Source organism: Lathamus discolor, chromosome 16, assembly GCF_037157495.1.
Source record: "Lathamus discolor isolate bLatDis1 chromosome 16, bLatDis1.hap1, whole genome shotgun sequence".
NCBI classification, from domain to species: Eukaryota; Metazoa; Chordata; class Aves; order Psittaciformes; family Psittacidae; genus Lathamus; species Lathamus discolor.
The window spans coordinates 3,799,777-3,824,494 of NC_088899.1; the positions used below are offsets into that span (position 1 = coordinate 3,799,777).

Sequence of the window (24,718 nt, forward strand, 5' to 3'; positions counted from 1 at the left end):
GGGTGCCTGCAGTGAAAATAGGGTAGTTAGTATTGACACCAATATGGTGCTAAACAACTGGGCTGTCTAAGTGTAGTGAATGGGTGGGAGAGTGGGGGAATATCTCCTCAGTAGGTTTCAGCAAGTCTTTTTAGTGGTAGATGTTTGGACTGAAGTTCTAAGGATGTACTGGAAAGGAAAGGATAGCAGTCGTTACTCCACCCCACATTAATCATGCTGGAGTGCTTTCTGTCTGTATTGAGGAAGGATGTTCTGTGCTGGTTTTGAGTGAATGGATGGCACCACTTCATAAACGTAGATGGTTTTGGAGCCATCTATTCAGCTTTATGCTAATTAATTTTAGCTTCATTTAGATGTAAATGACTGGATGGGATGTAAATGTAGAATCGCCTTTACAAGTGTTAAGGTAATTTTTTCTTCATGTTGTTACTGGACAGGAGAGGAGGAAATCCGAAGAATTTTTGCCTACCTCTGATTTTTCCCTGTTTTTATGCTTCCATTGTCTTTCCTGCAGATTCTAACAGAGCTGGAACACAGTGGTGTTGGCAGGATTAAAGAGCAAAGTGCTAGGATGTTGGGTCACCTGGTTTCTAATGCTCCACGCCTCATTCGTCCCTATATGGAGCCTATCCTTAAGGTAGAGTCTCTGTACATTTCCTAGAGGTTTTGGAGTGAGATGATACAGCAAGTAGATACATCACCCTGAGGAGATGGAGTTCTTTTGCTTCATCGTAGCAGGAAAAAACTGGATTGATGTTGATGTTACCACAGGAATGCGTGTAAATGACACTGTAGCCTAACTTGATTCTGGTTTGACTAAGTTTGTGAAAACAAAGTTTCATTTACTGTTGAAATGCTCCCCATGGTACAAGTTGAGCCCCTGTGGAATCAGTTGCAGGCATAAACAAAAGGAAAGATAGTTTCGAGTACTGTATGTGCAACAAAGAGTCTTCTAAACACATTCTCAGGTGTTTTTCTGTCACCTACCAGGCGCTGATTGTGAAACTGAAAGATCCTGATCCAGATCCAAATCCAGGAGTGATTAACAACGTCCTAGCAACCATAGGGGAGCTTGCACAGGTAGGGATGCAGCAGGTCTTTGCCATGCTTGACTGTTAAGCTTTTGGCAATGCTAGAAGGAGGACTTTGGTTTTTTTTTTTATCTTCCAATAGGTCAGTGGGCTGGAGATGAGGAAGTGGGTGGATGAGCTCTTCATTATAATTATGGACATGCTACAGGATTCCTCCCTGCTGGCTAAAAGACAAGTAAGTGTTTGACAAATGCACTGTACTTGCCATCTGTGGCAAGCTGTGACCAAAGCTGTGATGGAATATCCATGTTCCCATCATAGCTGCTAAAATGAACCTTTAAATCAGTCCAGTCTCTAGTGGAGTGTATGGCCATGTTCATGGCACACAGGTTACACAGGCACACAGGACTGCAATTGTGACATAGTACTGACTTGTTATATGGAAAAGAAGAAGAAAAGGAATCGGGTTTTAGTGGAAGGTTGATTCACTGAGTTGAATGCCTGCTCAAATCCTATCTGAGTGAGGGCAATTGTGGCAGTCAGACAAATTGTTCTTCACTATCTTTACCATTACCTATTAAAAAATGATCTTTATAGACAGTTTCAAACCATGTACTATGGTTTGCAATGTCCTAAAATGCTTGTTTGCAGATCCTGAAATGCTCAAGGAAATTACAGCAGTTGAATGATGAATTTGGGAGACATAATAAATACCCTGGTCAAAACTAATCTTCTCTGGGCTTGATCTTTCCAGGTGGCTCTTTGGACACTGGGACAGCTTGTGGCCAGCACTGGCTATGTGGTGGAACCATACAGAAAGTACCCAACATTGCTGGAGGTGCTTCTGAACTTCCTGAAGACTGAGCAGAATCAGGGCACCCGTCGAGAGGTATGAACATGAAGCTATCACACAACCATTTCTAGAAGTTTTTGGTGGAGAAAGAGCTGTCAAATAAATGTGTCTGCATGGAGTTGGATGGGGGGAGATAACTGTGGCTGATAGATGTACAATAAGCAAAATTAACAGTGTGAAAGTGTTGAGTCAGTGAAATGGCCTCCAGCAGCTGAATGGAGAGCACTGATGTTTTTTCCAGGCAGTCACTTTAGTTCCAGATCCTCTCTTCAATCCTCAGGACCTTTCCAGACGTGTGGGTTCATGTGTTGGCTTTTGCTTTAGTTGATGAAATTGATGGATTTCCTTTTGTTTCTGTCTTATCAGGCTATTCGTGTATTAGGGTTGCTGGGTGCTTTGGACCCTTACAAACACAAAGTGAACATTGGCATGATTGATCAGTCACGAGATGCTTCAGCTGTCAGCCTCTCAGAGTCCAAATCCAGCCAGGATTCTTGTAAGCATCTGAATTCCTTTCAAGTGTACAGCTTGATAATTTACAAACAAATCTTGGTTATTTTGTTGTTGTTGTTGTTGCCATTTTGTCTCCTCCTCTTAAATTATTAGAGTACATATTTTCACCTAATACTCAGATGCTACTGAAGTGGTACTCAAGACCATTTAACATGCAGTTTGTGACACTCCCTTCTTTCTCCTAGCGGACTACAGTACCAGTGAGATGTTGGTGAACATGGGAAACCTCCCTCTGGATGAATTCTATCCAGCTGTCTCTATGGTGGCACTGATGAGAATTTTCCGAGACCAGTCCTTGTCCCAGCATCACACCATGGTAGTTCAGGCCATCACCTTTATTTTCAAGTCTCTTGGGCTGAAGTGTGTGCAGTTCCTGCCCCAGGTTATGCCAACGTTCCTTAATGTAATACGGGTTTGTGATGGTGCCATCAGAGAGGTGAGTGTAGAAGGGACCACTCCTTCTTCCTTCCTGTTCCACTGCCCTAAATTAAGAATCCATGTTTTAAGAGAATGCGACTGGCTTTGGGCATTGCTGTGCTATGTGTTGCTGCCAAGCATGCTGCAGAAGTGAGGTTCAGCTTTGCTTTTCTCTCCTGTGAGCATTTGGTAGAATATCCAATGGAAATATTTTTTTGCTTCTTATTGAAACAGCTGCTTCTGAGCATAATCCTAAGAAAGCCAGTATTTGATTCTGCTTTGGTTTTTTATCGAGCTGGTTTTGTTCAGGAAAACAGCCTGTGCAGCTTGCAGAGCTTTCAGTGATCTCTGCATTAATGTACCATTGCAAACAGTGTTCTTAAATAATTGGGTTACATTCTTGAAATTTCTGATGCAGCCATGTACTTTGGCTCATCTGTGAGCAGGAAAATTCAATTTGCTGCAGTCTGCTAACATTCAGAACAGTGTGGGTGGTGATGCCACAGCAGTGCTTTCTCTTCCTTCCCACTTCAGTTACAGTTTTAGAAGGAAATGAGAATTGTGTGAAGATAATAATGGGCTTAAGATTCGCCTGACCAGAGATGGCTGCTGTTTGCCAAACCTTTTCCTCAGGCAGCTGAAATCTCTGGTGGGAAGGACAGTTTGTACTGGTTACTGGTACTGTGTTTTATAGGTGGGATGGGTGTTCCCTTAGCAGAATCCCAACCCTGCTATAGAACCACTGTTTTCTCCCAGACTGAACTACTACTCAGATTGGAAGGAAAGCATCTCACACGCCTGGGTTTGGCCGAACTCCTAGACCTGACTGATCTAACTTGCTTGAAAGCTATGCAGTTGTGCACACTCTGTTTAAAAATTTTCAGGTAAAAGAAGATGGTGAAAGTGTACTGGGGAGAAGAGCAGAGGTGGGTACGCGTGACACTAAAGCCTAAAGGAGGCAGGTCCTTGTCCTATATGTAAGCATCCTCTCACTACACCAAAATGAAAGGGGCAGTACAGGAGCTTAGGGTTCATTTCTGGTAAATGAAGGTGTGCTGCTCTCACTAAAGAAGCTGATGTTGTTTCTTGCTTAGTTTTCACAAAAATCTGTTACCTCTTTTTTCTGAGCTCTGCTTTGTATTTTGTCACTATAGTCTTCAAATACTGCATGAAGAACTGAAATTTAATATATGATAACTTACATGTTCCTATTTTCCTAGAGGAGAAAAGACTGTATACACTTATCTTGTGGACAGGGTCATTTAACCCTCAAACAATCTCAAAAGTAAATTCATTGTCTTGATTGAGTGCATAAGATTGTATTGAGGTAAAAGAAATTGCAAAACTGTGATAGTAAATCCAAATAAAATTGTCTCAGTCAAAATCCTTCTCTAGTACAGTCAACTGTCTTTCAGAAGTGTGATACTTCTGGCAAGGACCGAACTCTCTTCCCCAGTAACTTTTCACCAGTATATCTTGGTGGGGATGGGAAAGAGTACAGAAAGAGTATCTTAAAATGTATGTCAGCTTGCTTTACAGGCAGGGGGAAGAGATGAGGGGCTAAATTTTTGGAAGCATCCTTCAAATCTAATTTACAAAGCTCTGTAGTCGAGGGGTTTGTGCTTGCAAGTCTGTTCTGACACTGTAGATTTGCTGACATGTTATAACCCCCTATTTATATGCTTGACTGTCTGAAGCTTTGAGCTCACAGAATTTTTGTTGCAAGGGGGTGGGTGGAGAACCCAACTAAAAACCCCAAAACCACTCCCTACTCACTCACCCCAAAAGCACAAACCAGTGCGAGGAAGCTGCCAGGAATTTAGCCCCAGATTTTGAGCATGTAGAAGCTATGCATGCTGTTTGTTTGGTAAATGAGCTTGCACTTGGTCTGTGAAATGCTGTTTACCCAGATTTGCTTTGATATTTGAATAAGCTGCAGTAATCTACACATTTCTTCCTTCCAGTTCCTGTTCCAGCAGCTAGGAATGTTGGTGTCCTTTGTGAGAAGTCATATTCGCCCCTATATGGATGAAATTGTCACCCTAATGAGAGTGAGTACAGTATTTAAGCCAGTTACTCCCAGAAAAGGTGGATAGTGTTTCTGTTATCAAATGTGTCAATCACTTCATAAACTCATAGAAGTGCAAAATTCCATGTACTTGAATTGCCTTTTGAAGTAAGATGTATTTGTGACAGATAATATACATCATTACATATAAGAGCAGCTCCTAGGTTCTGCTAGTGCCTGAGTTCTCTTGAGTGCTTGGATTTTGTGCACTTAATTCTTTCAGAAACACAGTTTTAGCAAGATGTGTTCGGAGTTCATAAATAGGTGGCATTTCACTTCATTTTCACTTACTGTTTGCAAACAGAAGGAGTAGGAAGCATTGGTTGCCTAGGGGTTTTTAACAGCTATGAATATGCTGAAGGCAGAAAGTGTTTTAAAAACAGACCAAAACTGCCGATTTACATTGTTCTATAAGAGTAGTATAGTCCTTGCCTGCAGTCTTGAATTCATCTGGAGGCTGTCTCCTGCAGTTTGCTTTTCTTGTAATTGGTACAGCTCAGTTGCAGAACTGTTTAATCTTTTGATTCTGCAGGACTTCTGGGTCATGAACAATTCCATCCAGAGCACAATTATCCTACTCATTGAGCAGATTGTGGTGGCTCTAGGAGGTGAATTCAAACTTTATCTGCCTCAGCTCATTCCTCACATGTTACGGGTCTTCATGCACGACAACAGTCAGAGTCGCATTGTCTCTGTCAAGGTGAGTGGCAATCTGCAAGAACATGCCCAATGTGCCATGCCCCAGCAGGGCTTCTTGCTTGTGTGCAGCAAGCAAAGGGAGGCGTGCAGTTCAGCAGTGGCTTGGTGTGGTATGATGCAGGCAGCACCTTGTTTCAAGTGCAGGGTTGTAGCAACTTTTCATTGGATACTGACTTATTTAAGATGCATCTCTTCATGACTTTGAGTCATATTTATCATTTTTCCCTCCAGCTATTGAATGCGATCCAGCTCTTTGGAGCTAACCTGGATGACTACCTTCATTTGTTACTACCTCCTATTGTAAAGCTATTTGATGCCCCAGATGTTCCAGTGGTGGCTCGCAAGTAAGTGCTGGTTGCTTTGCAGTCTCTGTTTTCTTTCCTTTGTGATTCTGCAATGGCTGCTCTAGCCACATGTAGAATGAAATACCACTTAGTTCCTTCCCTGGGTTTTCTCTGTGTTAAGTGATTATGGTTGAATGTCACAGCACTGTTACTAACTTTTCTTGGGTATAGACTATTAATTTCTGGTTCTTACCTGTCAGTAGTTTAGTCATTGCAATTTGCAAGCTATTCTGCAAATACTATATCAGAGTTCCTGTGACCTGTTTTTCCTATTACTATTGATGCTTAGGAAGACAGAGAATGAATCGCTTACGTGTTTTTACATCTCATTTCTCCTGTTTTATACCACAAGAGGTAAGTCCTCTCTTCTTTTCGCTCTGACTTCAGAGCTGCTCTAGAAACAGTGGACCGCTTGACAGAGTCCCTGGATTTCACTGATTATGCCTCACGGATTATTCATCCCATCGTGCGAACGCTAGATCAGAGCCCTGAGCTACGAACAACTGCAATGGACACACTTTCCTCTCTGGTGTTCCAGCTGGGAAAGAAGGTAATACTCTTCTTAGACTTGAAAGCTCGTAAGAGGAGAGACTGTCACAAAGATGAAGGTTTTAAAGGTGAACATTTGTAGTGCACTCTTTCTGGGTTTTAAAGGAAACAGCTTTTTCTTCTCTTTGTTTCTGGAATCAAGAGTTACTGAAACCAAGCTTTCAGAATTGTTTGTTTAATAAGATAAATGAAACAAAGGTGGGATATTACTGCACTTGGTGCCACTGAGTAACTAGCTTTTGATGCATTCCCCTCTACAGTACCAGATTTTTATCCCGATGGTGAACAAAGTTCTGGTGCGACACAGAATTAACCATCAACGCTATGATGTTCTTATCTGCAGAATTGTAAAGGTGAGTTTACAAGTATGTAGTTGTTTGCATAAGGGTGCTTTGGGGTTGTTTTTGTGATGAGAGAGATGTAGCTGGAAGCTTCACTTTGAGTTCGAAAATGAAGAATCGTTGTCGCTGTATTTGTGTGTGAAGTACAGCTTTTAAAGGGGACAGAGATTGCATTGGTAAAATTATTACTGCTATTAATTCTAATAGAAAAATCACTGCAAGTACTAGGTAAGAACTTTAAATTGTAGCCATTGTTATTACTTTTTTCTCAGTTCTTGAACGTGGATTTACTCGAGGTTTTGCACAGTTCCAGGACTTAAGCAGACCTTGTTATTTCAGTATTTTCCATAGGTTGTCCCACATTTCAAAATCTCAGTAACTGGTTTGAGACTTGATTAAGGTAGAACAAGCAGCACACTGAGGTTCTCGACTTCCTAGTGAGTCAAATAGGAAGGAGTGCTTGGTTTAAGGTGTGTTATTCTGGCTTTTAATACTAGGAGCTAAGATTTCCTAACAGTTAAGTTGAATAGAAAAGAAATATTAGAGTTCTCTGGTTTATAAATTGTAATTATTGTAATGAAACACAAGCGGTTGCTTCACAAATTTCCCAGGGAGTTTGGATAGTGCTCTGACTTTGTCATCCGTTTGGCTTGTAGGAAATTGCTTTTGTGCATGTGGGTGTGATCTTCATTGTAAGCTATTTATTGTAGGGCTATACTCTTGCTGATGAAGAAGAGGATCCCCTGATTTATCAACACAGAATGCTGAGAAGCAACCAGGGAGAAACTTTGGCTAGTGGTCCTGTGGAAACAGGACCCATGAAGAAATTGCATGTTAGCACCATCAACCTGCAGAAGGTAAGACCAGAGAATTGCACAATGTGAGTTTGCTACTGAAGGGAGGAGCTCATGTCACGTCTAAGGAGTTTGTCCAGTGTGTCTGAACTGCATTTATTTACATCTCTTTTCTGTTGCCAGTTCTGTACTAAACTGAGCTCAAAGTGGTGTCTGAAGAGTCTTTAAAGGAAGCAGCTGCTAAGCAAGTTGAAAGATAGGAGCAGCTGAATTGTCACACTGTTAATGGCCATGAAGTAATCTTGACACTTCCTTGTTATGTTAAGTTTGAACAAGACTTCCTAGATCACAAGGAATCATCTGTAGCTTCTAGAGGCATCTGTTTCAGAGCCTCTGCCTTTTTTCATCAGCCCCTTATATCTTAGTACTATATTCTCTTGAAGCCAGTATAGAACTTAATAGCTAAGCACTGGCTAGTTTGAACACTAAATGCACATAGCACTCAGTTCAGTAGTGGGATGGATTGGTTTGAAAATGATGGATTTAAAAATTTAATGCTAAATGCATTAAGTATTTTTAAGCTGATGCTTCAACAATGGCTTCAGCTCTTTATGTATTTTTGTAGGAAAAGAATTATTCATGTTAAATACTTGGCATGTCAGGACAGGGATACATTTAGGGAAGATTTCTTAGAATTGAGACTCAATTACTGCAAATTATCTGACAAAGGTAATGAATTTCAGGGCATTGAGAAGGGAATCTCAGCAGTGTGATTCGGAGATGTAAAGAAGTAATGCTGCCTGCTGATGGATTTCTTCTGCTTTTGGATAGTGCTTCATTTGGTAATTGCACCATCTTGCTTTGTTCTGCAGGCCTGGGGAGCAGCAAGAAGAGTTTCCAAAGATGACTGGTTGGAATGGTTAAGAAGACTGAGTTTGGAGCTGCTGAAGGATTCCTCCTCACCATCCTTGCGCTCATGCTGGGCCCTGGCTCAGGCGTATAACCCAATGGCTCGGTAGAGTAATTCTGTTTTGTTTATCAGATCACTTGAAATTGCAGTGCAAGCCAGATGTTATAAGGAAAAAGAAAGTTAAAAGCTCTTGGGTTCCATAAAGAGATAGTTCCTGCATATTAGTCTAGTAATAATATAAGGCACATATAAGTGAAGCTGCAAAAACAGCAGAATGTGAAATAGTCTTGATGATCTGCTCACCTCTCACTCTTTTGCTTTCCTTCTCAGAGATCTCTTCAATGCTGCTTTTGTTTCATGCTGGTCTGAACTGAATGAAGACCAGCAGGATGAGCTGATCCGAAGCATTGAATTGGCCTTGACTTCTCAGGACATTGCAGAAGTCACTCAGACACTGCTGAATTTGGCAGAATTCATGGAGCACAGTGACAAGGTAGAGATGCTGTTGGCTCTTCTCTAATGCCAGCTAGCTGGCTGATGTCTAGGCTATGGAAAGGGTGTGAAGAGTTCATGCATACTTTCTGCTTTCTTATACTCATCATACTTTTGATGTGTGTGCTTCTACCCAGGGTCCACTGCCTCTGAGAGACGATAATGGCATTGTCCTCCTGGGGGAAAGAGCTGCAAAATGTCGAGCATATGCCAAGGCGCTTCACTACAAGGAGCTGGAATTTCAGAAGGGTCCCACCCCAGCCATTTTAGAATCTCTTATCAGGTAGGACCACAACTGATGAGACTTTTGCTCTTGCATCAGTACCCAAGTTAGGATACCTTTGGAATGAACCTAGACAGTTTTTAGGGTTTCACACTCTGCCACAATATGTTGTAGGCTTCTTAACTAGCTTGCAGATGTACACTCCTAGCTTCTGAGTTCTGCCCTTCTGTTTGGTTAAAATCATGATAGAAGCTGTGGGAAGTTGTACACTAAGAAGTGGAGTCTTCCAGTTTCTACTTTTGGCCCTTCAAGTTCAATATGGGATCTCGTGGGGTGGCTGTAAGTTATATGAGACAGATTTCTACACCTACTTATCAATAAGCCAGAAAAGCTGAAGTTCTTAAATAAAACTTCTCATCAAGTTCTGCTCATCCAGCTTAGATAGGTCTCACTCTCTATATATCAAGTAGAAGATATTATAGAAGAGTGTATTGTTTCCTGAGTTTTGTCCACAAGAAAGATGTTAGCCTGAAATACCTGCACAGGATTTGGTACTAGACTACATGGTTTAAAACATGAATCTCGGTTTCATCTCACAGAAATGTTAACTCTACCATTTGAGATGGCCAAATTGATTTTGGCTGAGCAAAAACTTAGCTTTGTTTGTGATGTTTTTCAGCCCTCCCACTTCCTGGGAGTTGTTCTTTCCTGCGGTGTTTTCCCTCTTTTATTCTTTCATCCTTTGTCCTTTCTTTTTTTTTTCCCTGAGATAAGAATTAATTACAGAATTAATTACATTCCCTTTCCTGGCCTCAGGTGCAGCTCTTTCTGTGTGTATCAAAAAGCAAGTTGAGGAGCAGACTCTAAGTAAAACAATTAAAAATGAAAGGCAATTTATTAGAATTGGGAAAGCTTTGAAACCTTTCAAAATCCATTTTATAGACCACAGTTAAAGTAATTCCAACTCTAGTTCCACACAGTTGAAGTTTCCAGTATGAATAGTCAAACATATGTAAGGCAATTCCCAAGACATCTGTAACTCCCATTTCACAGAACACTGAACAGTTTAAATTAGATTGAAACTCTCTTTAAGGTGAATAAAAATAGATATATTAATGATAACTATCTTTTCCAACATATTCAAATAACAGTATGGTGACAGGAGTGGTCTCTTTCTCTTTTTTATCTGTTATTTTTAACACTGTGTTATGTAAAGGAGAGACATTCTGTGTGTGTTGCATAACATCATTCCTGGATTCTCTGGTGTGTACTGGTGTTTTGCTTATGGATACAGTGGTTTTAAGTGTTAGAGTAGAGGTTTTCGGTTGGATGGCCATATCTGGACTTCTTTTGCTAATCTATTGTTCTCTCTTAGTGACATACAGCACACTTATACTCTAACCTGAGCATAATTCGATGGAGGCCCTGAAAGTTGCTTTCTAGTTTATCAGCTTTTGGGTCATCAGTGAATAGGAATAAATATCACAGAGCATATGGGACAAATCCGTTCTCCAGATTTACTATCTGCTGGGTGCAGCCCTCTGTGGGGACTTGCTTGTTGCAGCAGCAAGAGATGGCAGTAAAACTTAAGGAGAGAACCTAGGCAATACTAACTAATCCAAAATCTTCAAGCTTCATTTTTTCCTCTGTGGGAATGTAAACCACATATTATACTCTAAGGAAAGGTGCATCTGCCTTGAAATGAATATGTTGTTGTTGTGGTTTGAGTCTCTTCTGGAGGGAGTTGGGAATGCTTACTCTACACGCTGAAGGAAGTGGCAACAAGGAGGCTTTCTTTATTCAGTCCCTGCCTGGCCGGTTAACACTAAGGCAACCCACTAGCCACAGTGCTAGTGAAAACACACCCAGTAGGTTTTTGAAGGTGCTGGAAGTGCATTCAGTTATAACCTATTCTAACACAGCAATTTTTCCCTTTGGAAAGAGTCTGAAGAGGAGGAAATAAGTCTGAGCCCTGGTAACATGAATGGCGGTGACTTGTGCTTAATGTGCCTTAGTGTTTGTGTGTGCACATAGCCAGTATGTAACTGTTGCACATATTAGATGAAATGAACTATTATTTGGCTGATTTTGAGCAGTTCATTGCCCACCTTCTGTGCAGTAGCATAAGGAAACTGTACAAACAAATACTGGTTTTCTCTATGGTTTGAAATCCTCTGGCCGGATCTTCATCTCAACTCTCTTCAGGGAATAGGTTGATCCATGCCATCCGTACCAGGTGATCCCATCCATGTTCTTGGTGTGTTCTCCTTTCCGGTAGTAAACCCCATTCAGATTGGAGTCTGTGCAGCAGTTGTACCAATATCCACCTTTTAAAAACCCAAATGAATAAATTCCTGGTGAGTCATTTACTTAAAACAGGTATGTTTTGTATTCATCATAAGAATTGCTGCTCTTTCCAGAGGAGAGTGACCAGGATGCAGCATTTAATCCCTGGAGCCTTTATAGCTGGGATTGCAGGTAAAATCAAAATTTAACATGGATACTAAATACACAAAGGCTCTACAGTTCCATAGTCAGATTAGACCAGTGGTTTTTCATTTAGTTGCACATATCTCTTCTAATATTTCCTTGACACATTTCTGTCTCTGTGAGAGTTAGCTTAGGAAATTAGTTTGGGATCTTAGCTTGGGCATCCTAAAGCATTTAAGAGGTCTCTGCACACTGCGAGTAAGCTGCACGATTTTATTGAGGCTGATACCAACAATTTTATTTGCATGTCATGTGTGGGCATAATGGGGAAATTAAAAGTAAAGGGCAAGATGCAGTGAAGGCAATTATCTGTGTGACAGACCTCCTATAAAGATAATAAATTGAACGAAGAGAGTAACCTCATTAGAGGCTCTTTAAGGTAGAAATAAAGATTGGAATTCAGGTGAAACCTTGAAGTGCAAGTAGGAGAGTAATTACAAGTTCCTGATACTAACTTGAAACCTTACAAAAGAAAACAAGATTTTATACAGGAATAAATTCCTGCATCACTGAATTGCATCAACATCCGATATAGGCATAACGGGCTGGATAACAGTAGGTATAGGTGAAAACATGCACTCAGTCATTTGAAGAGTACTGATGTCTATAACGTACAGTCTGGCTTTGTGTAAATCAGCTTTAAGTGCCAGATTGCCCGCATAGCTGGCAAGTGGGTATTCCAGAGTTGATGACCTCTCCCTTCATTTGCCATCCGAAAGCTCCTTACTAGTTACTTGCAGTGAGGGAATCTTGGGCTCTCTATGCATTACCCAGGAGCTCTCTTGGGACAGGAAGGTGTTTGTTCATGTTTTACCTTTACGGAACTGGGCACAGTCGTCCACACACTTGTCATTGTCCTTGTCCTTCGTGCTGAAGGCTGTGTTGTTGTGGTACCTGAGGGAATCCCGCCCTGTGTTGCCAGTGTAGTTCCCCACGAAAAGGCGATAGCTGTTGATTTCATTGCTCAGGGTGAACTGCTTATATTGTGCATAGCGTATGTTGCCTTCCCAGTCCTGCCACAGAACAGTGAAGAAGAAATAGGTCCTATTAGAGTAGTTATGAAAAACCCCACTGTTTGTTGTTACATGCAGTGCATGTTACATCTATTTTCTCAGTCCTGGATTTTTCATGAGTATTTTTTCTGTCTCAGGCTGCAGAAACTTCCCTTTTAAGGCAAAGAAACTTTCCAGAGCAAAGCATTATATTTCCAAGTCTTGTCTACACTGGTATTAAACAGCATATATAGAAACCTGGTGTGCCACTCTTGCATTCAAAGGCCTCGTCTCATAGCGTGCTGCCTCAAGTAACTTTGTTTTCCTCTCTGAAACACTCACTTTTAGACATAAAGCCTTTTGGCTCACTTTTTCCATTATACATATCCCATCCCGCAAAACTATTGTACCAGCTATAAACCTAGTTTAAGTCAAACCCAAGCCTTTAATAGACTGTAGACATTTTTTGGAGTAGTACAGTGCAAACTCTTGTATACAGGCTGGAAGAAACTTCTGCAAAAGGAAAAGATTCAGAGTCTTTAAAACTTTATGGAACATCTTTGTGAATCTTTACATCCGAGGTGGTCAGCAGTTTGATCTCTGCAGTGGGTTTCACAGGGTTCTCTAGAGCCCCACAAGTGCCCTAAGACACAATCTGTATGCAAATGGAAGGTTGCCCTACTGACTTTGGGGTAGAGAGCATAATTCTGTCTTGTCCTTGAATGTATCACTAGGTCTATCCTACTTCCTTCTTCTGCAGTTAAAGCATGCAAATTCTTTGGGCCTCCTATAGAGACAGGAGGTGGTATGTGCTACTGGGAAATCCCTTTGTATTCAAAGCTTTTTTTTCTGATGAAATTAAATGCTTATCGATTACCTCCAGCTCTACTCGCAGAACAGTGGGGCGCCTTGAAAGCCTGTAGATATTCTCATTTCCCAGCCAAAAATCTCCCCGAATATTGCCAAATCCTTCCTTGTACTGTTTCCAGTCCCTATTGAAAGATGTCAAACCAACTTTACGTCTCTGGATGATAGTCCAGCCGCCTCCGTCTGTCTCCATGTCGCAGAACACCTGCAGCAGGAAAAATGCAGTGTTTACTTGTCGGTAGATTTAGGAAGGTTCAGTTCTCTTAATACAAGACATTGTTCCAGATTTCCCAACTTGAGAAATTCCTCTTTTCTTTCTTTAATTCATGGGGAAAAAAAAAGTTAAATGAACCCCTTTTCTCTTTTCCCTCTTAAATGTACACTCTTTACTTCCTTTAAGTTTGCCTAAAGATACTGAGTCAGAGTGTAGGGTATCATAACTCGGTATGTACTCTTTTCATCTCTGCAGTAGATAAGTATTTCTTGATTATATGTGAAAAGACATGCACTATGCATTGTGCACTTGGCATCCTTACCTCCAGCTCTGGACTCCCCAGAAATTCATCAGGAGGTAGCTTGTAAACCCCAGAGATCCGGTAGTTCCTCTGGTAGAGTGAAGAGCAGTCATAGACAGCATCTACTTGAATGGGAAGCAGAAAGTAAGAATGTGAACAGCAAGAACAACTTCCCATAGGAAAGCACAAGGGTGGTTTCTGGGAAGCTTAATTTGTAACACAAGGAGTAACTAAGTGAAGAAGACTTCCACAAGTCTCATGTTTTCCTGAAATGGTTTAGTTTTGATCAATGCACATGTTGGAAAAAAAGGTGTTAGCACTGGGACTTCGATGGGGTTTTTGGGTTTGTTTTTTGCCTCTCCTATCCAAAGAGAAATCTCCAGTTTCTCTTCCCATTACTGCCATGTGCTGGAAGGTATAAAGATATTTATTTGCTGTCCCCCTCCAAAACAGTAAAGGGTTGTCTAATAGAATGGCAAGGCCTGCTGCCAGATTGATGAAGCTCAACTGGATGCTTGAGCAAGTTAGCCAGGTTTGTGGATGAAGCCTATTTGCTCAGCACTTGTTGCACCAGAGCCTATGACAGAGCTGGTGGCTCTTAGCTGCAGTCTGTGTCAATCTCTGCCAGCCTACTTTTCTCCCTCTGCAAAAGCTGCCTTGGTTGATAGGGAGGTGCACAGCTATTCTTCTGAGGAAGATAAATCAGCTGAAGCAAGGCTTTATCCATTCTGACAGCTTATAGTTCAGTACAGACTACTTGTCCCTTACCTGGTGTGGTGAGACGAGGCACACCTGGTTTAAATACCTTTGCACAGCTCCAAAGAGACTCGTTATGGTATAATAGTAAAGATGTCCAGTAAACAGTGATGTGTCAAAACTAGCCAAGTGGAACTTTAGGGAAGAAGAATTTAGTAAATGGATTTAAAAGTCTTTCCTTTGCATTAAAAAAAAGGTAAAGAAATAAAAAAATCTAAGTGAAATCATTTGGCAAACCCAATTCTTCCAGAAAACAGCAGTGGATTTTAAAGGAAGCTTTAAACATATTGCAGTGGATTTAATTTTAGGAGAAAAGTCATCTAAAAAGACGCTTTCTTCTAGAAGCAGTTTTACAGATAGCTGACCTACAAAATGCGCCTGCATTCCATGCTCGGGACAGGCCTGTGCAGTCACTCTGTGCAGTGAAATTTTCCCTCAGGGAAGAGAGGATTTGGAACAATTTAACTGCCCTGGCTCGGCTTATATCACAGTTTGCATCTTGCATCATCTGCAGCCTTGAATGTTTGAGAATTATCATTCAAATAACAGATAACTCTTTTACTGTGGTTTCAAGATAGTCATAAAGATACAGTTACAAGCCTCAGTAAGGCTTGGACAGCATTTGTAGATGTTTCATCAACTTCTAGTCCCCTGTCAGCACTGTGAACGCAAAGGATATTGCTGCCAGAGCCCTTCTGTGACAGAGCCAGCTCCCTTCCTTTTTGGATGGGTACTGTAGTGCTTAGAAAATGAACTGCTAGACTGAGTTCCTCGCTGTACAGACACAGTCCCTGCTCAGTTTTCCCATTCCTTAGTAACAAACATACAGATATTAAAACACAGCTGGATCTTTGCACTTCTGACAGATGAATCCAAGCGGTTTTCTCAGTATCACCTGCCTACAGAAGTACTTTAAGCAGAAGCAGTCAGAATGCACACTTGCTAATGCCGTTAGTGGGACATGCTAGCATTAAGGACTAGTCATAAGTTCATTCTGAGCATCAAAAGGTGTCTCTGGGAGCTTGGTGACTCCCTCCTTACCAGCTGAAGTTTGCGTGACCGTCTGAGCTGCCTGGAGCTGCATGATGTCTATCTGGTTGTTCATTTCGGAGTATTTGCTCTCAGCATCAATGAGGCGGGACTCCATCTGCTTGGTGCTCCCTTCCAGCTCCATCACTTGCATGACCACGTTCACCCAGTCGCCTTCCTGCTTCTTGCTCAGCTCCTGCAGCATTCTGCTCAGATTGGCTACTTGCAGCTTGAGCTCTTTAATCTCATCGCAGCAGCCTGTCAACTTGGACTGTGCATTCCCATTGAGCGTCCTCCTTTTAGGAGGCTTCTGCAGCAGCGCTGGATAGATTGCCACAGACACAGTGACAATGCACAGCCAGGCCAGCTGAGCACTGGATCTTGCTGGCATTTTTGCTTACAGCAACAGAAAACTTCCAGCTGGCTGTGGGTAGTCTGAATGCAGCTGGGGTAGGTATAAAGTTGGTTGGGATTGCTACAGTACCTAGCTTTCTTCCAATGAAGGGAGTCTCTGAAGGTGGAGCCTGAAGAAGCAGCCTTTTTTCAGACCCGTCCTTTCAGAGCCTATGCACTTGGGAAGTCTATCTCAAAGCATCTTTTATGCAATTTGGTGTTTACCTCCACCCCCCTGGAGCTATGAAGTGCTTTCTGGCCCCTCCCAGTTCATCTGTTCCTATCAGGTGTTTACAGGGTGAAACTAGAACAGGATTCAGCCAAAGAAAGGTTGGGGAGAGCAGGAGGGACTTCACTCAGTTCTGTGTGGAAGGGGTGTGGTGGAGGGCTAGGAAATGCAGAGAGTTTCCAGCAGTTATTGCCCATTGGACTGAAGCCCTCTTGGTGACTTGTTCTGGCACTTCAGTAACGTTAGAGGAGCACTAGAGGTCCAGAACGTGAAAAGTCTGTCCCAACAGGGTGAGTTTATGAAAGTTCAGGGAATGTAACTCCCTAGCAGGTAGCCCCAGCTGCAGCAAGTCCTCCCAATACCAGAAGTTGAGGGGACAACTCTATGCTTGCTGTCTTTCTTAATTTACATAATATTGTGCCAAATTCATCTGTTTAGCATCTAATCCTCCTCCCTCTGGACACTGGTGTCTCTGCACTATTTGTTCTGTAGCATTCAGTGCTGCTATTCGTAGAGATGGGATATGTGAGGGTGGGATGGAAAGAAGTCTGCAAAACATCTAAGTCAAAACCCATGCCTGTGTTTACTCATAGTGAATAAGAAAAGGACATTAAGTAATGCTGAAAGACAGTTTACTTACAATTGACAAGAGGTGGGTTTTTTTTACAGGCAATGTGATCTAACTCCAGTATTATGGAGGCCAGTTTGTTAACAGGATTTAGAGGGGAAAATCTGTGGGTAAGTAAAATGTCCACAGTTATATAAAGTGTAGATTTAAGAGTAAAGCTTAAATCTTTAGACACTGAAGAGTATAGGTCAAGTATCAGTTGGCTGAGATAGCAACTTCCAGTCTCCTCTTTTATATCTTTCATTAGTTCCAAAGTTGATCGTAGCTGATCCCAGAGTGGAACTGTTCCAGCAGTGGTGCAGCTTTTTGCAAAAGGTCGACAGTTTTTGCTCCAGATCCTTATGGATAAGTTGTTTCTCCACAAGCCAGCTGCTCTGGCATTGCCCAAAGTGTGAGTTCTTGCATCTTCCTCTCTGGTTGTGACAAGTGGCAGAGGTAAGATGCAAAATGGAGTAAATGGTTCATGTATCTGCTCCTGGGGCAAATGCCATGAAAGCCTCTTGGTGTCCAAGAGAACAAAAGAAAGCTCCTTTCTTTGTTCCTTTTGCAAAGAAAAAGAGAAGAAACCCAACTGAGATGTGCTATCTCAGCTAGACTTCTGTTGTTGATCCAAAATGGCTGCAGGACTTCTGCTTGATTAGAAAAGGCCTGGTGATCCGATGTGCATTTTAGAGAAGTAGAAAGCGCAGTTTCTTGTTGGTGCTATTTCTCTTCCTCTTTAGCTTTGCTGCACTTACTGCTAGATGCTTTGTTTCTGCCTCTGATTTGTACCACAGCTGCAGAATAGTAATGAGAAACCCCACAGGGTACAAAGGTTTAGGAAGATGACAGCGTCAAAGCACTGAAGGGAGTGGAATATGAACAGAGACGTTTCATAAACCTGAATTTTCTTAGAGGAAGAAGGGCGGATCTTTCGGAGGAGGTCGGAATAAGAGATCTCTCAACAGGCAGCATGAGTGCCTTGAGTTTCATTGTAGCTGAATGTCTGCGTGCTGTACTTCAGATAGAAACCACTGTAAAATCAGGTGGTGAGGCCACGGTGTGGTATTGGACCCGAGGTATGCAAGAACAACTTGATTCAAGCGCTGAGGATACCTCCACAGCAGACCTTAGGCTTCAGTCATATTTTTGTCATGGGCATTCCAGAAACCTTCCATAGCAAAATTGCTTTTTATACTTCAGACCAGAAAGTGCCACTGCACACAGATGAAAGCCTGACCTTTTTGTTCTGCCTCTAATCCTGTCTGAGCCCTCTTCCAGCTGAAGCTTCTGTCATTCCCGGGGGCAAATTCTTCTCAGGCTTCCTGTGATGAGAAACATGTTTTTTGTCAAAGTTGGAACAAAGAATAGGGCAGGCCAGACTCTGGCTTCTCCACCCCAAAAAGCCGCCCTGCTACCACCCCCACCTTGTTAACAAGGTCTATTCTGCTCTCATTCGCCATAACTCTTGTGTCATACACAGTCTGAATTTCACTCGCACACATCATGAGGGCAGATGTGGAAGAGGGGAGCCACTGGTAGGTCCATGCATTCATTCCTTGTACATGTTTTGGAAGGATCCAAGATTTAGCCAAATTTGCACACAGATGTTAGGAAATAGTGCAGAAAGGGCTCCAAATCCCCTATCTAAACTGGAGTATTTAACTGGAAATGAGGCAGCCAGGGACTTGCATATTTTGATTCACCTGTTTTAGAACAGAGATAATGCTTCCTTGTGCTGTGTAAGGGGGTGAAAACAGGCAGGAATGGAAAAGAGCACAAATCTTCCCATCTGTCATTACTTTTGAGGAAGCATTAAGAGGGATTTGGGCAGACGATCTCTCTTGGCAGAGACCTTTGCCTTAATGGAATTTGACTTCTTTATGAGTATCTGAAAGATGAATCTTTCTCTGCTGCGTGGAGAACTGAATGTAGTCACTTAGGCAGCGATAGCTGCTGATGCTAGTCATTGCCAGATCAGATCAGCTGTAGAAGTTGACAGTCTATAGGAAACTGTTCCACTGTTATGTACTGGTGTACTTAATTTGAATTCAGGTTCCTATTACATTTTGGAGAGAGGCATCATTTTGGACATAGAAAGGGATAAACTAGTTCCATGATTATGGAGTAGGTCCTAGTCCCATTTTGATCCTTTCCCCCAGTACCTTTAGAGAAATCCAGTGTCATTTAGCCTGAAATCTATCCTCCTAGTTTTCCTCTGTTACATTTTGTATGTGGAAACATTCTGCTACATGGTAGCTTAAAAGATGAGATCCTAAAGTCAAGAACATGAGGCAGATCCTTTTTGACTTTGTTAACTATGTAGGCTTGGTGTGACTGGGATAATAGAGTCTAAACGTGGTTGCAGTTTTTATGTACCCTATGCTTATAATGTTGGTTGATGTTACCAAATGCAAGTATATTAGTATTACTTGATTAGAACCAGGTATCTCTTGTCCCTGGAGGGCTGGATTAAATCAGGTGGGTTTAAATAACTGCTTTCTCTGGGAAGCTGTTCTGGCAGGTGTATGTGAAGCTGAGACAAGAAGAAAAGAGCTCAGTGCCCTGTGGCTATTTATTTGGTAGCCAGTCATTGCAAACCCCTTAATATGCATCCGGCAAATGCTTCGAATGAGGCATTCCTGGTGCTTGCTGAGGTGGCAAAGGCTCTCATCAGCACTCAGAGTCCATACTTTATCAAGGCTCTGTGAAGCACAGCTTTCCCCTCCCAGGAGGTGGGAAACTGTTCACCTCTGGTTTTGGAGCTGCCTGTGAATGTGCTAACATTCACTCTGCAATAGCTTTGCAGTAATGACTAAATCCCTAGTGAAGTCAAATACAATTGTTGCCCACTGCAAGTAATCGTACATCTGTGAGGTTATGTACGAGCTGGTGGTACAAGTGAGAGGCCTGATGAGAAGCAAAACACTGATACTTCCTGCAATCATTTGTAGTATCTTCTTTACTTAACGTATCTGTTCCTTGCATAAGCACTACGTGAAGACTTTGGCTTTGTGTTTCACCTTTGTCTGCTAAATATCTTCCTTGCCAGTTGTTTTTCTTCTCTGCCTTCACTGAATCTGGTTAATAAAGACTAGGTGATACAGCACCCTTTGCAGGATGAGCAGCAAGGCTGGCTGAGAGTTTCCTTGTGACAGTAATAAAATCTCCTATTTTCCTTTCAAAGCTCAGGAATGGTTTTATTTGGTTTGCAAACATTTCCATCAAGATTGGGAATCTGGTCAGTTTTAATGCCTGTGAATGGTGCAGTGCACCCTTGCTGAAAGATGAAGGGCTGCTGGTGTGGCCTGTAAAGCAGTCCGTTATCACAGCTGTATCAAAAACAGCTCTTTGCTGGTATTGGTTTCTCAAACGTGTTTGTTCCCAGCATAGGAATAATTTTTAGCGGTGTGATGGAATTTTATTGGGGTTTAGAGTTGTTTGGGGGCACTTGGTTGTTTTCTGAGGTTTGTTGAATCAAAATCATCAGGGATGCCTGAACACGAACTGTAGAGGTGGGGAAACTGGCCAACAAAGCCAATTCCTTTTGCCAGAGGATTATCTGTTCCCCAAAGTATCCACAAAGTAGCAGGGCATCCACTTCTAATCCTGGAATGAAGCTCTCAGTGCTGCTTCAGAAGGAAAAGCAAGCTTGGCTTAGGATGGTAAAATCTGTCACAGAGAGGAGCTGATTGAACAAACTTGGGGAGTCTACCATAAAGAAGAGTTTGGCTTTTTCTCTAGACTTTGCACACAAGCTGCTTTATTGCAAAATAAGTGTTTCTGTCCCACATTTTGAGATGCTTTCTGGCAATAGGAAACATGTGTGTTCCCTCACAGATAGGCTTGGGCCTTCCTGAAAATGCTCTGTTGAAAGATGTAATACTTTCATTATTGTGATTGAGCACAGCAGAACTCAAGCTGACATCAGATATGCAATAATGTATTGAGTCCAGGTAGGACAAACTCCTGCAAAACTTTATAGATAGGAATCGGTTTTGCAACTGATTAATCCTGATTTTGAAGGGAAGTATAAGGATCTAGTGTTGTTTTGTTGTATCTTCTGATCACTTTGGTTATTGCATAAGATGTGAAATCAAATGGTGGGTATTAAAGAGCGAAATTAGTGCATTAGTTCAAAGTATATGAAAATCTTTTTGATATGACTTATGCAATCTTGTTGTTTCTATGGACTCCCATTCTAATAGTATATAATGGTGCTGACATGAGGACAACTCTGTCTTGAAACAGTTTCAGGAGAGTTTATGTATGTACATAGAATGTGGCATTTAAAATGATTTTGAAATATTTCACTTGAGCATTAATGCTGGAAGAATCTGCCAGTCCTTACCAGCATAGCAGGATACTTTGGCCTGTTCCTGGTAGATGACATATGTAACCTATGACCTACCAAACCTATAGCTATGGACTTCCAAGAAAGAGGAGATACAATAGTCATCTTCTATGGCCTGCTGCTGCGCTTTCAAGTAAAGTAAGTGGTAGTGGTGGTTTTTTTCTATCTTCTAAATAAAAATGAACAAAGGAGTATGTTCCACCCTCGGTGGATAGGGAGAATAATTGATTTTCACCTTAATCATAGCATAGTTTGGGTTGGAAAGGACCTTAAGATCATCCAGTTCCAACCCCCCTGCCATGGGCAGGGACACCTCACACTAGACCATGTCACCCAAGACTCTGTCCAGCCTGGCCTTGAGCACTGCCAGGGATGAAGCATTAAGTTCTATATTATACTGAATTAGGAATGACTGCAAGGAAATCTCCTGATAAACAGAGACTTAAGTTACTGTCTGCTGAGTTAGCCAGCAGTGTTGTTTCTATCTTGAGAGATGTTTTCTCACCTCAGCCTTTAATTCAGAAAGATTTTCTAGTTATCTTCTGTCCAAATAGAGGGGGAAATCTATCCCTCTGGTTCTAATCCGGTAAACTGCCCTGACTGCCAGCAGCAGCACTGCCTAAACCTCCCTGGCAACTCTGCCTGGCTGGAATATTAGTCCTTCGGGTCCTCTTCTATGGGCTGGGATGCTTTTCTGTATTGTGTTTCATTCTGTCCAGTCTCCAGCATGATAACTAGAAAACAGCTCTGTGGAGCTTTGAGTGTTGCAAAACTGAAGACGATTCTGGCTGAGCACAGACCTGGTCAGATCTGCAGGGAGAAGGGCAACGGCTTAATGGTGAGAAGGTGAAAGGGTAGGGAAGCACAGAATTCCATGATTTCTCAATGTGCGTTCTGAATTTGTCAATAGTACTCCACGTGGAAACGCGTTTCCAAGAGAAGTACAGTCTGCAAGCCCACTCACAGAGAACTTGTGTGCCGAGAGTTGAGTCTGTTGGAAACACATTCCAGTCAGCTGTGGTAGCAGTGAGGGTATCAGAGTTGTCAATATCCTCCCAACAATCAGAGCACACTGAATCCAGCAGATTAGAAAGAGCAGTCAGAGGTCCCACAGCATCAGAACTTAGTCCGCACACAACTGTGTTTCCTTTAGCCTGTAAAACTGAATAGCAAAACGGTGCTGTGATTATCGAGGCTTTATGATTGTGAAGAAGTAAGTCAGTGAATGTTCAGCCAGATTAATAAAACCCACTTTGATGTGTGAGTCTTGCTTTGGAGGGATTGTTGTACTCTTCTTGGCAGTTGTGCTTCACTGGTTAGGTCCATTCCTGCTAAAGCAGTGAATGTCCCCATTTTGTGTATATTTTCATGTGGTGCATCAAAATGTGAACTAACTGATAGGAGATTGCCCAGTCAGTGGCTTCTCCTAGTCCACAAAATTACTTATCTTTACTCACTGTGTGGACTAGATGTTTTGTTAAAAGAGAGTAATTTATTATTAATAATGCAACCTAGTATTGTATCTACTGCTGTGTGTTCTTTTAAATCAAAGTCTTTCTCCTTTCCCTTCCCTTCTTTCCCCTCGCTTTGATTAAATCTAAACATAGATGGATTTGAAACATTTCATTCTACTTTGGACAGCCAAGAAAGTAAGAAACAAAAAAAAAAAGAGTAATGGAGTGCATCAGGGAGCATCAGCAAAAGAGCAGTGCTAATTGCTGAAGAATAAAAGATAATGGCCAATTTTGTCAGGAAGTGTTGACAGGAAAGATAACTTGCTAGTAACTTGGTAGTAATGCACTGTCTAACATGCTGGAAGTGATGTGTCTGCCAATGACTCTTTAAATCATGAGGATATGAAATGCGACAGCCATTTATCACTTTTATGAGGCACTGCTGCCTAGCTTTCCCTTGGGAAGCATGGAGGTAGTATATTCTTTGCCTGTCTTGCTAAAGAAAGGCATGGCTGTATTTCAAGTGCTTCCCATTTCTGGGTGCCTGTCTTGAACTGTGACTATGGTGCATTTGTAGCCTGACTAAATCTGATGGAGCTCAACCGTTCTGAGGTCCTGTTCCCAAAAGCATTTTACTTGACCTTCCCACACATCCAGAGTGTGTCCAGGAGCCTGGTTCCTTGGTTGTCAGGAGAGGAAACCTCCACAGACAGAAGAGATATAGCACTCATTTGAAAACTTCCCCTGTTTTGTCTGTTCAGAGTACTCTTTTTATTACTATAGATTTTCTTGGCTCACTGATCAACAGGCCACTCATGTTGGGGGGGAATATGCCATTGTTGTGATGTTAGCAGGCAAGAATGGGCATTTCTGAAAGCTGCCCGTATCTACACGAGCATATTCAAAGGCCTTTGAAAGTCTCTCTGTGTTGCTTTCAGTTGACATGTTTTGTTTCTCAGGTTATGCTGTTTCCACTCCAAATGTTAACTAGCATTAAACTGGACTGTAAGGGGGTGTTGTAGCATGCTCAGTGTCATTGACATGGCTTTCAATGACTTGTACTTCCTGTTCTCCAGTACCTCTAGGGAAAGAGGAGAGCAATGAGACAGTGTGTCTGTAAATAAGCTTTATAAAATAGCAGAAGCTTCATAAAAAGTTACTTTCCTCATTAGATTGGGATTTAGCAAGCACCAGTGTGCAGACAGAGCCATTTCTGGTAGGACGATCAGTAACGCAATGTGAAATAGAAGTGATTTAAGAGAATAGCTCTATATCATGGTGCTGAACTGGAGAACCGGGTTTGTGAGTAGTCTGTCTGCTTGTACTTCAGTAAATTCGCCTTGCAAAGACAAGGTGCCTTACTGGTACAGACCTGGGGACTGGTTGTGCTGGTAGGAGTTTATGATATGTTCTTGAAAACCAGCAAAAGAGGAGCGCCAATGCAGAGGCATTATATGAAACTGCAAGTCTTTCTGTGTGTGTTCCTGGTGACATTTGTCAACTGTTCTAATGATTTACATTGTTTTCTGGATCATACAAACCTCTACTCTGATGTTTTAAGGAGTTAGTGTACTGTTTAACAGAAAGGAGGGGAAAAATCAGTACTGTAGAGTTCTTAAGTGCAGTTTGAGAAATTATGCCTTTCAAACTATTGGCAACTATTCTTCCCCTTTGCAGGTTGCTGTTTAGAATTGATAATCGTATGCAATCACTGTTTTGTGTAACAAGCTTGAGAATATGTGCTAAGAATATGGGTGCACCTATTGTTTTGCAAATATCATTCACTTAGAAGTTTTAA

At 41.8% G+C, this 24,718-nt stretch overlaps 2 protein-coding genes across 4 annotated transcripts in view; one reads left to right on the forward strand and one right to left on the reverse strand.

The window, feature by feature from the left end:
* Positions 1-24,718, forward strand: part of MTOR (mechanistic target of rapamycin kinase) — a 64,146-nt gene that overhangs the window by 9,451 nt on the left and 29,977 nt on the right. Inside the window, exons 14-29 of one of the 2 annotated variants that reach the window (XM_065696290.1) lie at positions 515-637; positions 991-1,080; positions 1,174-1,266; positions 1,786-1,920; positions 2,251-2,380; positions 2,583-2,833; positions 3,699-3,740; positions 4,779-4,865; positions 5,415-5,582; positions 5,813-5,925; positions 6,313-6,475; positions 6,735-6,827; positions 7,526-7,672; positions 8,482-8,624; positions 8,850-9,012; positions 9,149-9,294. In XM_065696290.1, coding sequence (XP_065552362.1) covers positions 515-637; positions 991-1,080; positions 1,174-1,266; positions 1,786-1,920; positions 2,251-2,380; positions 2,583-2,833; positions 3,699-3,740; positions 4,779-4,865; positions 5,415-5,582; positions 5,813-5,925; positions 6,313-6,475; positions 6,735-6,827; positions 7,526-7,672; positions 8,482-8,624; positions 8,850-9,012; positions 9,149-9,294 — 2,087 coding nt within the window. The remainder of the gene's footprint in view (positions 1-514; positions 638-990; positions 1,081-1,173; positions 1,267-1,785; positions 1,921-2,250; positions 2,381-2,582; positions 2,834-3,698; positions 3,741-4,778; positions 4,866-5,414; positions 5,583-5,812; positions 5,926-6,312; positions 6,476-6,734; positions 6,828-7,525; positions 7,673-8,481; positions 8,625-8,849; positions 9,013-9,148; positions 9,295-24,718) is intronic. The other variant, XM_065696291.1, reaches the window with a different exon arrangement.
* Positions 10,099-16,463, reverse strand: ANGPTL7 (angiopoietin like 7). Of its 2 annotated transcripts, none has more exons than XM_065696420.1 (5): positions 15,896-16,463; positions 14,120-14,220; positions 13,594-13,788; positions 12,539-12,737; positions 10,099-11,561 (listed from the first exon to the last, which is right to left on the reverse strand). In XM_065696420.1, exons 1-5 carry the CDS (start codon positions 16,272-16,274, stop codon positions 11,392-11,394), a joined length of 1,044 nt encoding a protein of 347 aa, XP_065552492.1. In that variant the 5' UTR covers positions 16,275-16,463; the 3' UTR covers positions 10,099-11,391. The 2 variants fall into 2 exon arrangements, with proteins under 2 accessions (XP_065552492.1, XP_065552491.1); XM_065696419.1 differs by having other exon boundaries at positions 14,120-14,223.

What these genes read in the sequence shown, in the direction of transcription:
- ANGPTL7 (XM_065696419.1), bottom strand. Translation starts at nt 16,274, where the DNA reads ATGCCAGCAAGATCCAGTGCTCAGCTGGCCTGGCTGTGCATTGTCACT. An exon ending in TGGGGAGTCCAGAGCTGGAG is followed by an intron (nt 13,789 to 14,119) that starts GTAAGGATGCCA and finishes TTCCTGCTGCAG; the next exon opens with GTGTTCTGCGACATGGAGAC. An exon ending in TTCTGCGAGTAGAGCTGGAG is followed by an intron (nt 12,738 to 13,593) that starts GTAATCGATAAG and finishes GTTCTGTGGCAG; the next exon opens with GACTGGGAAGGCAACATACG.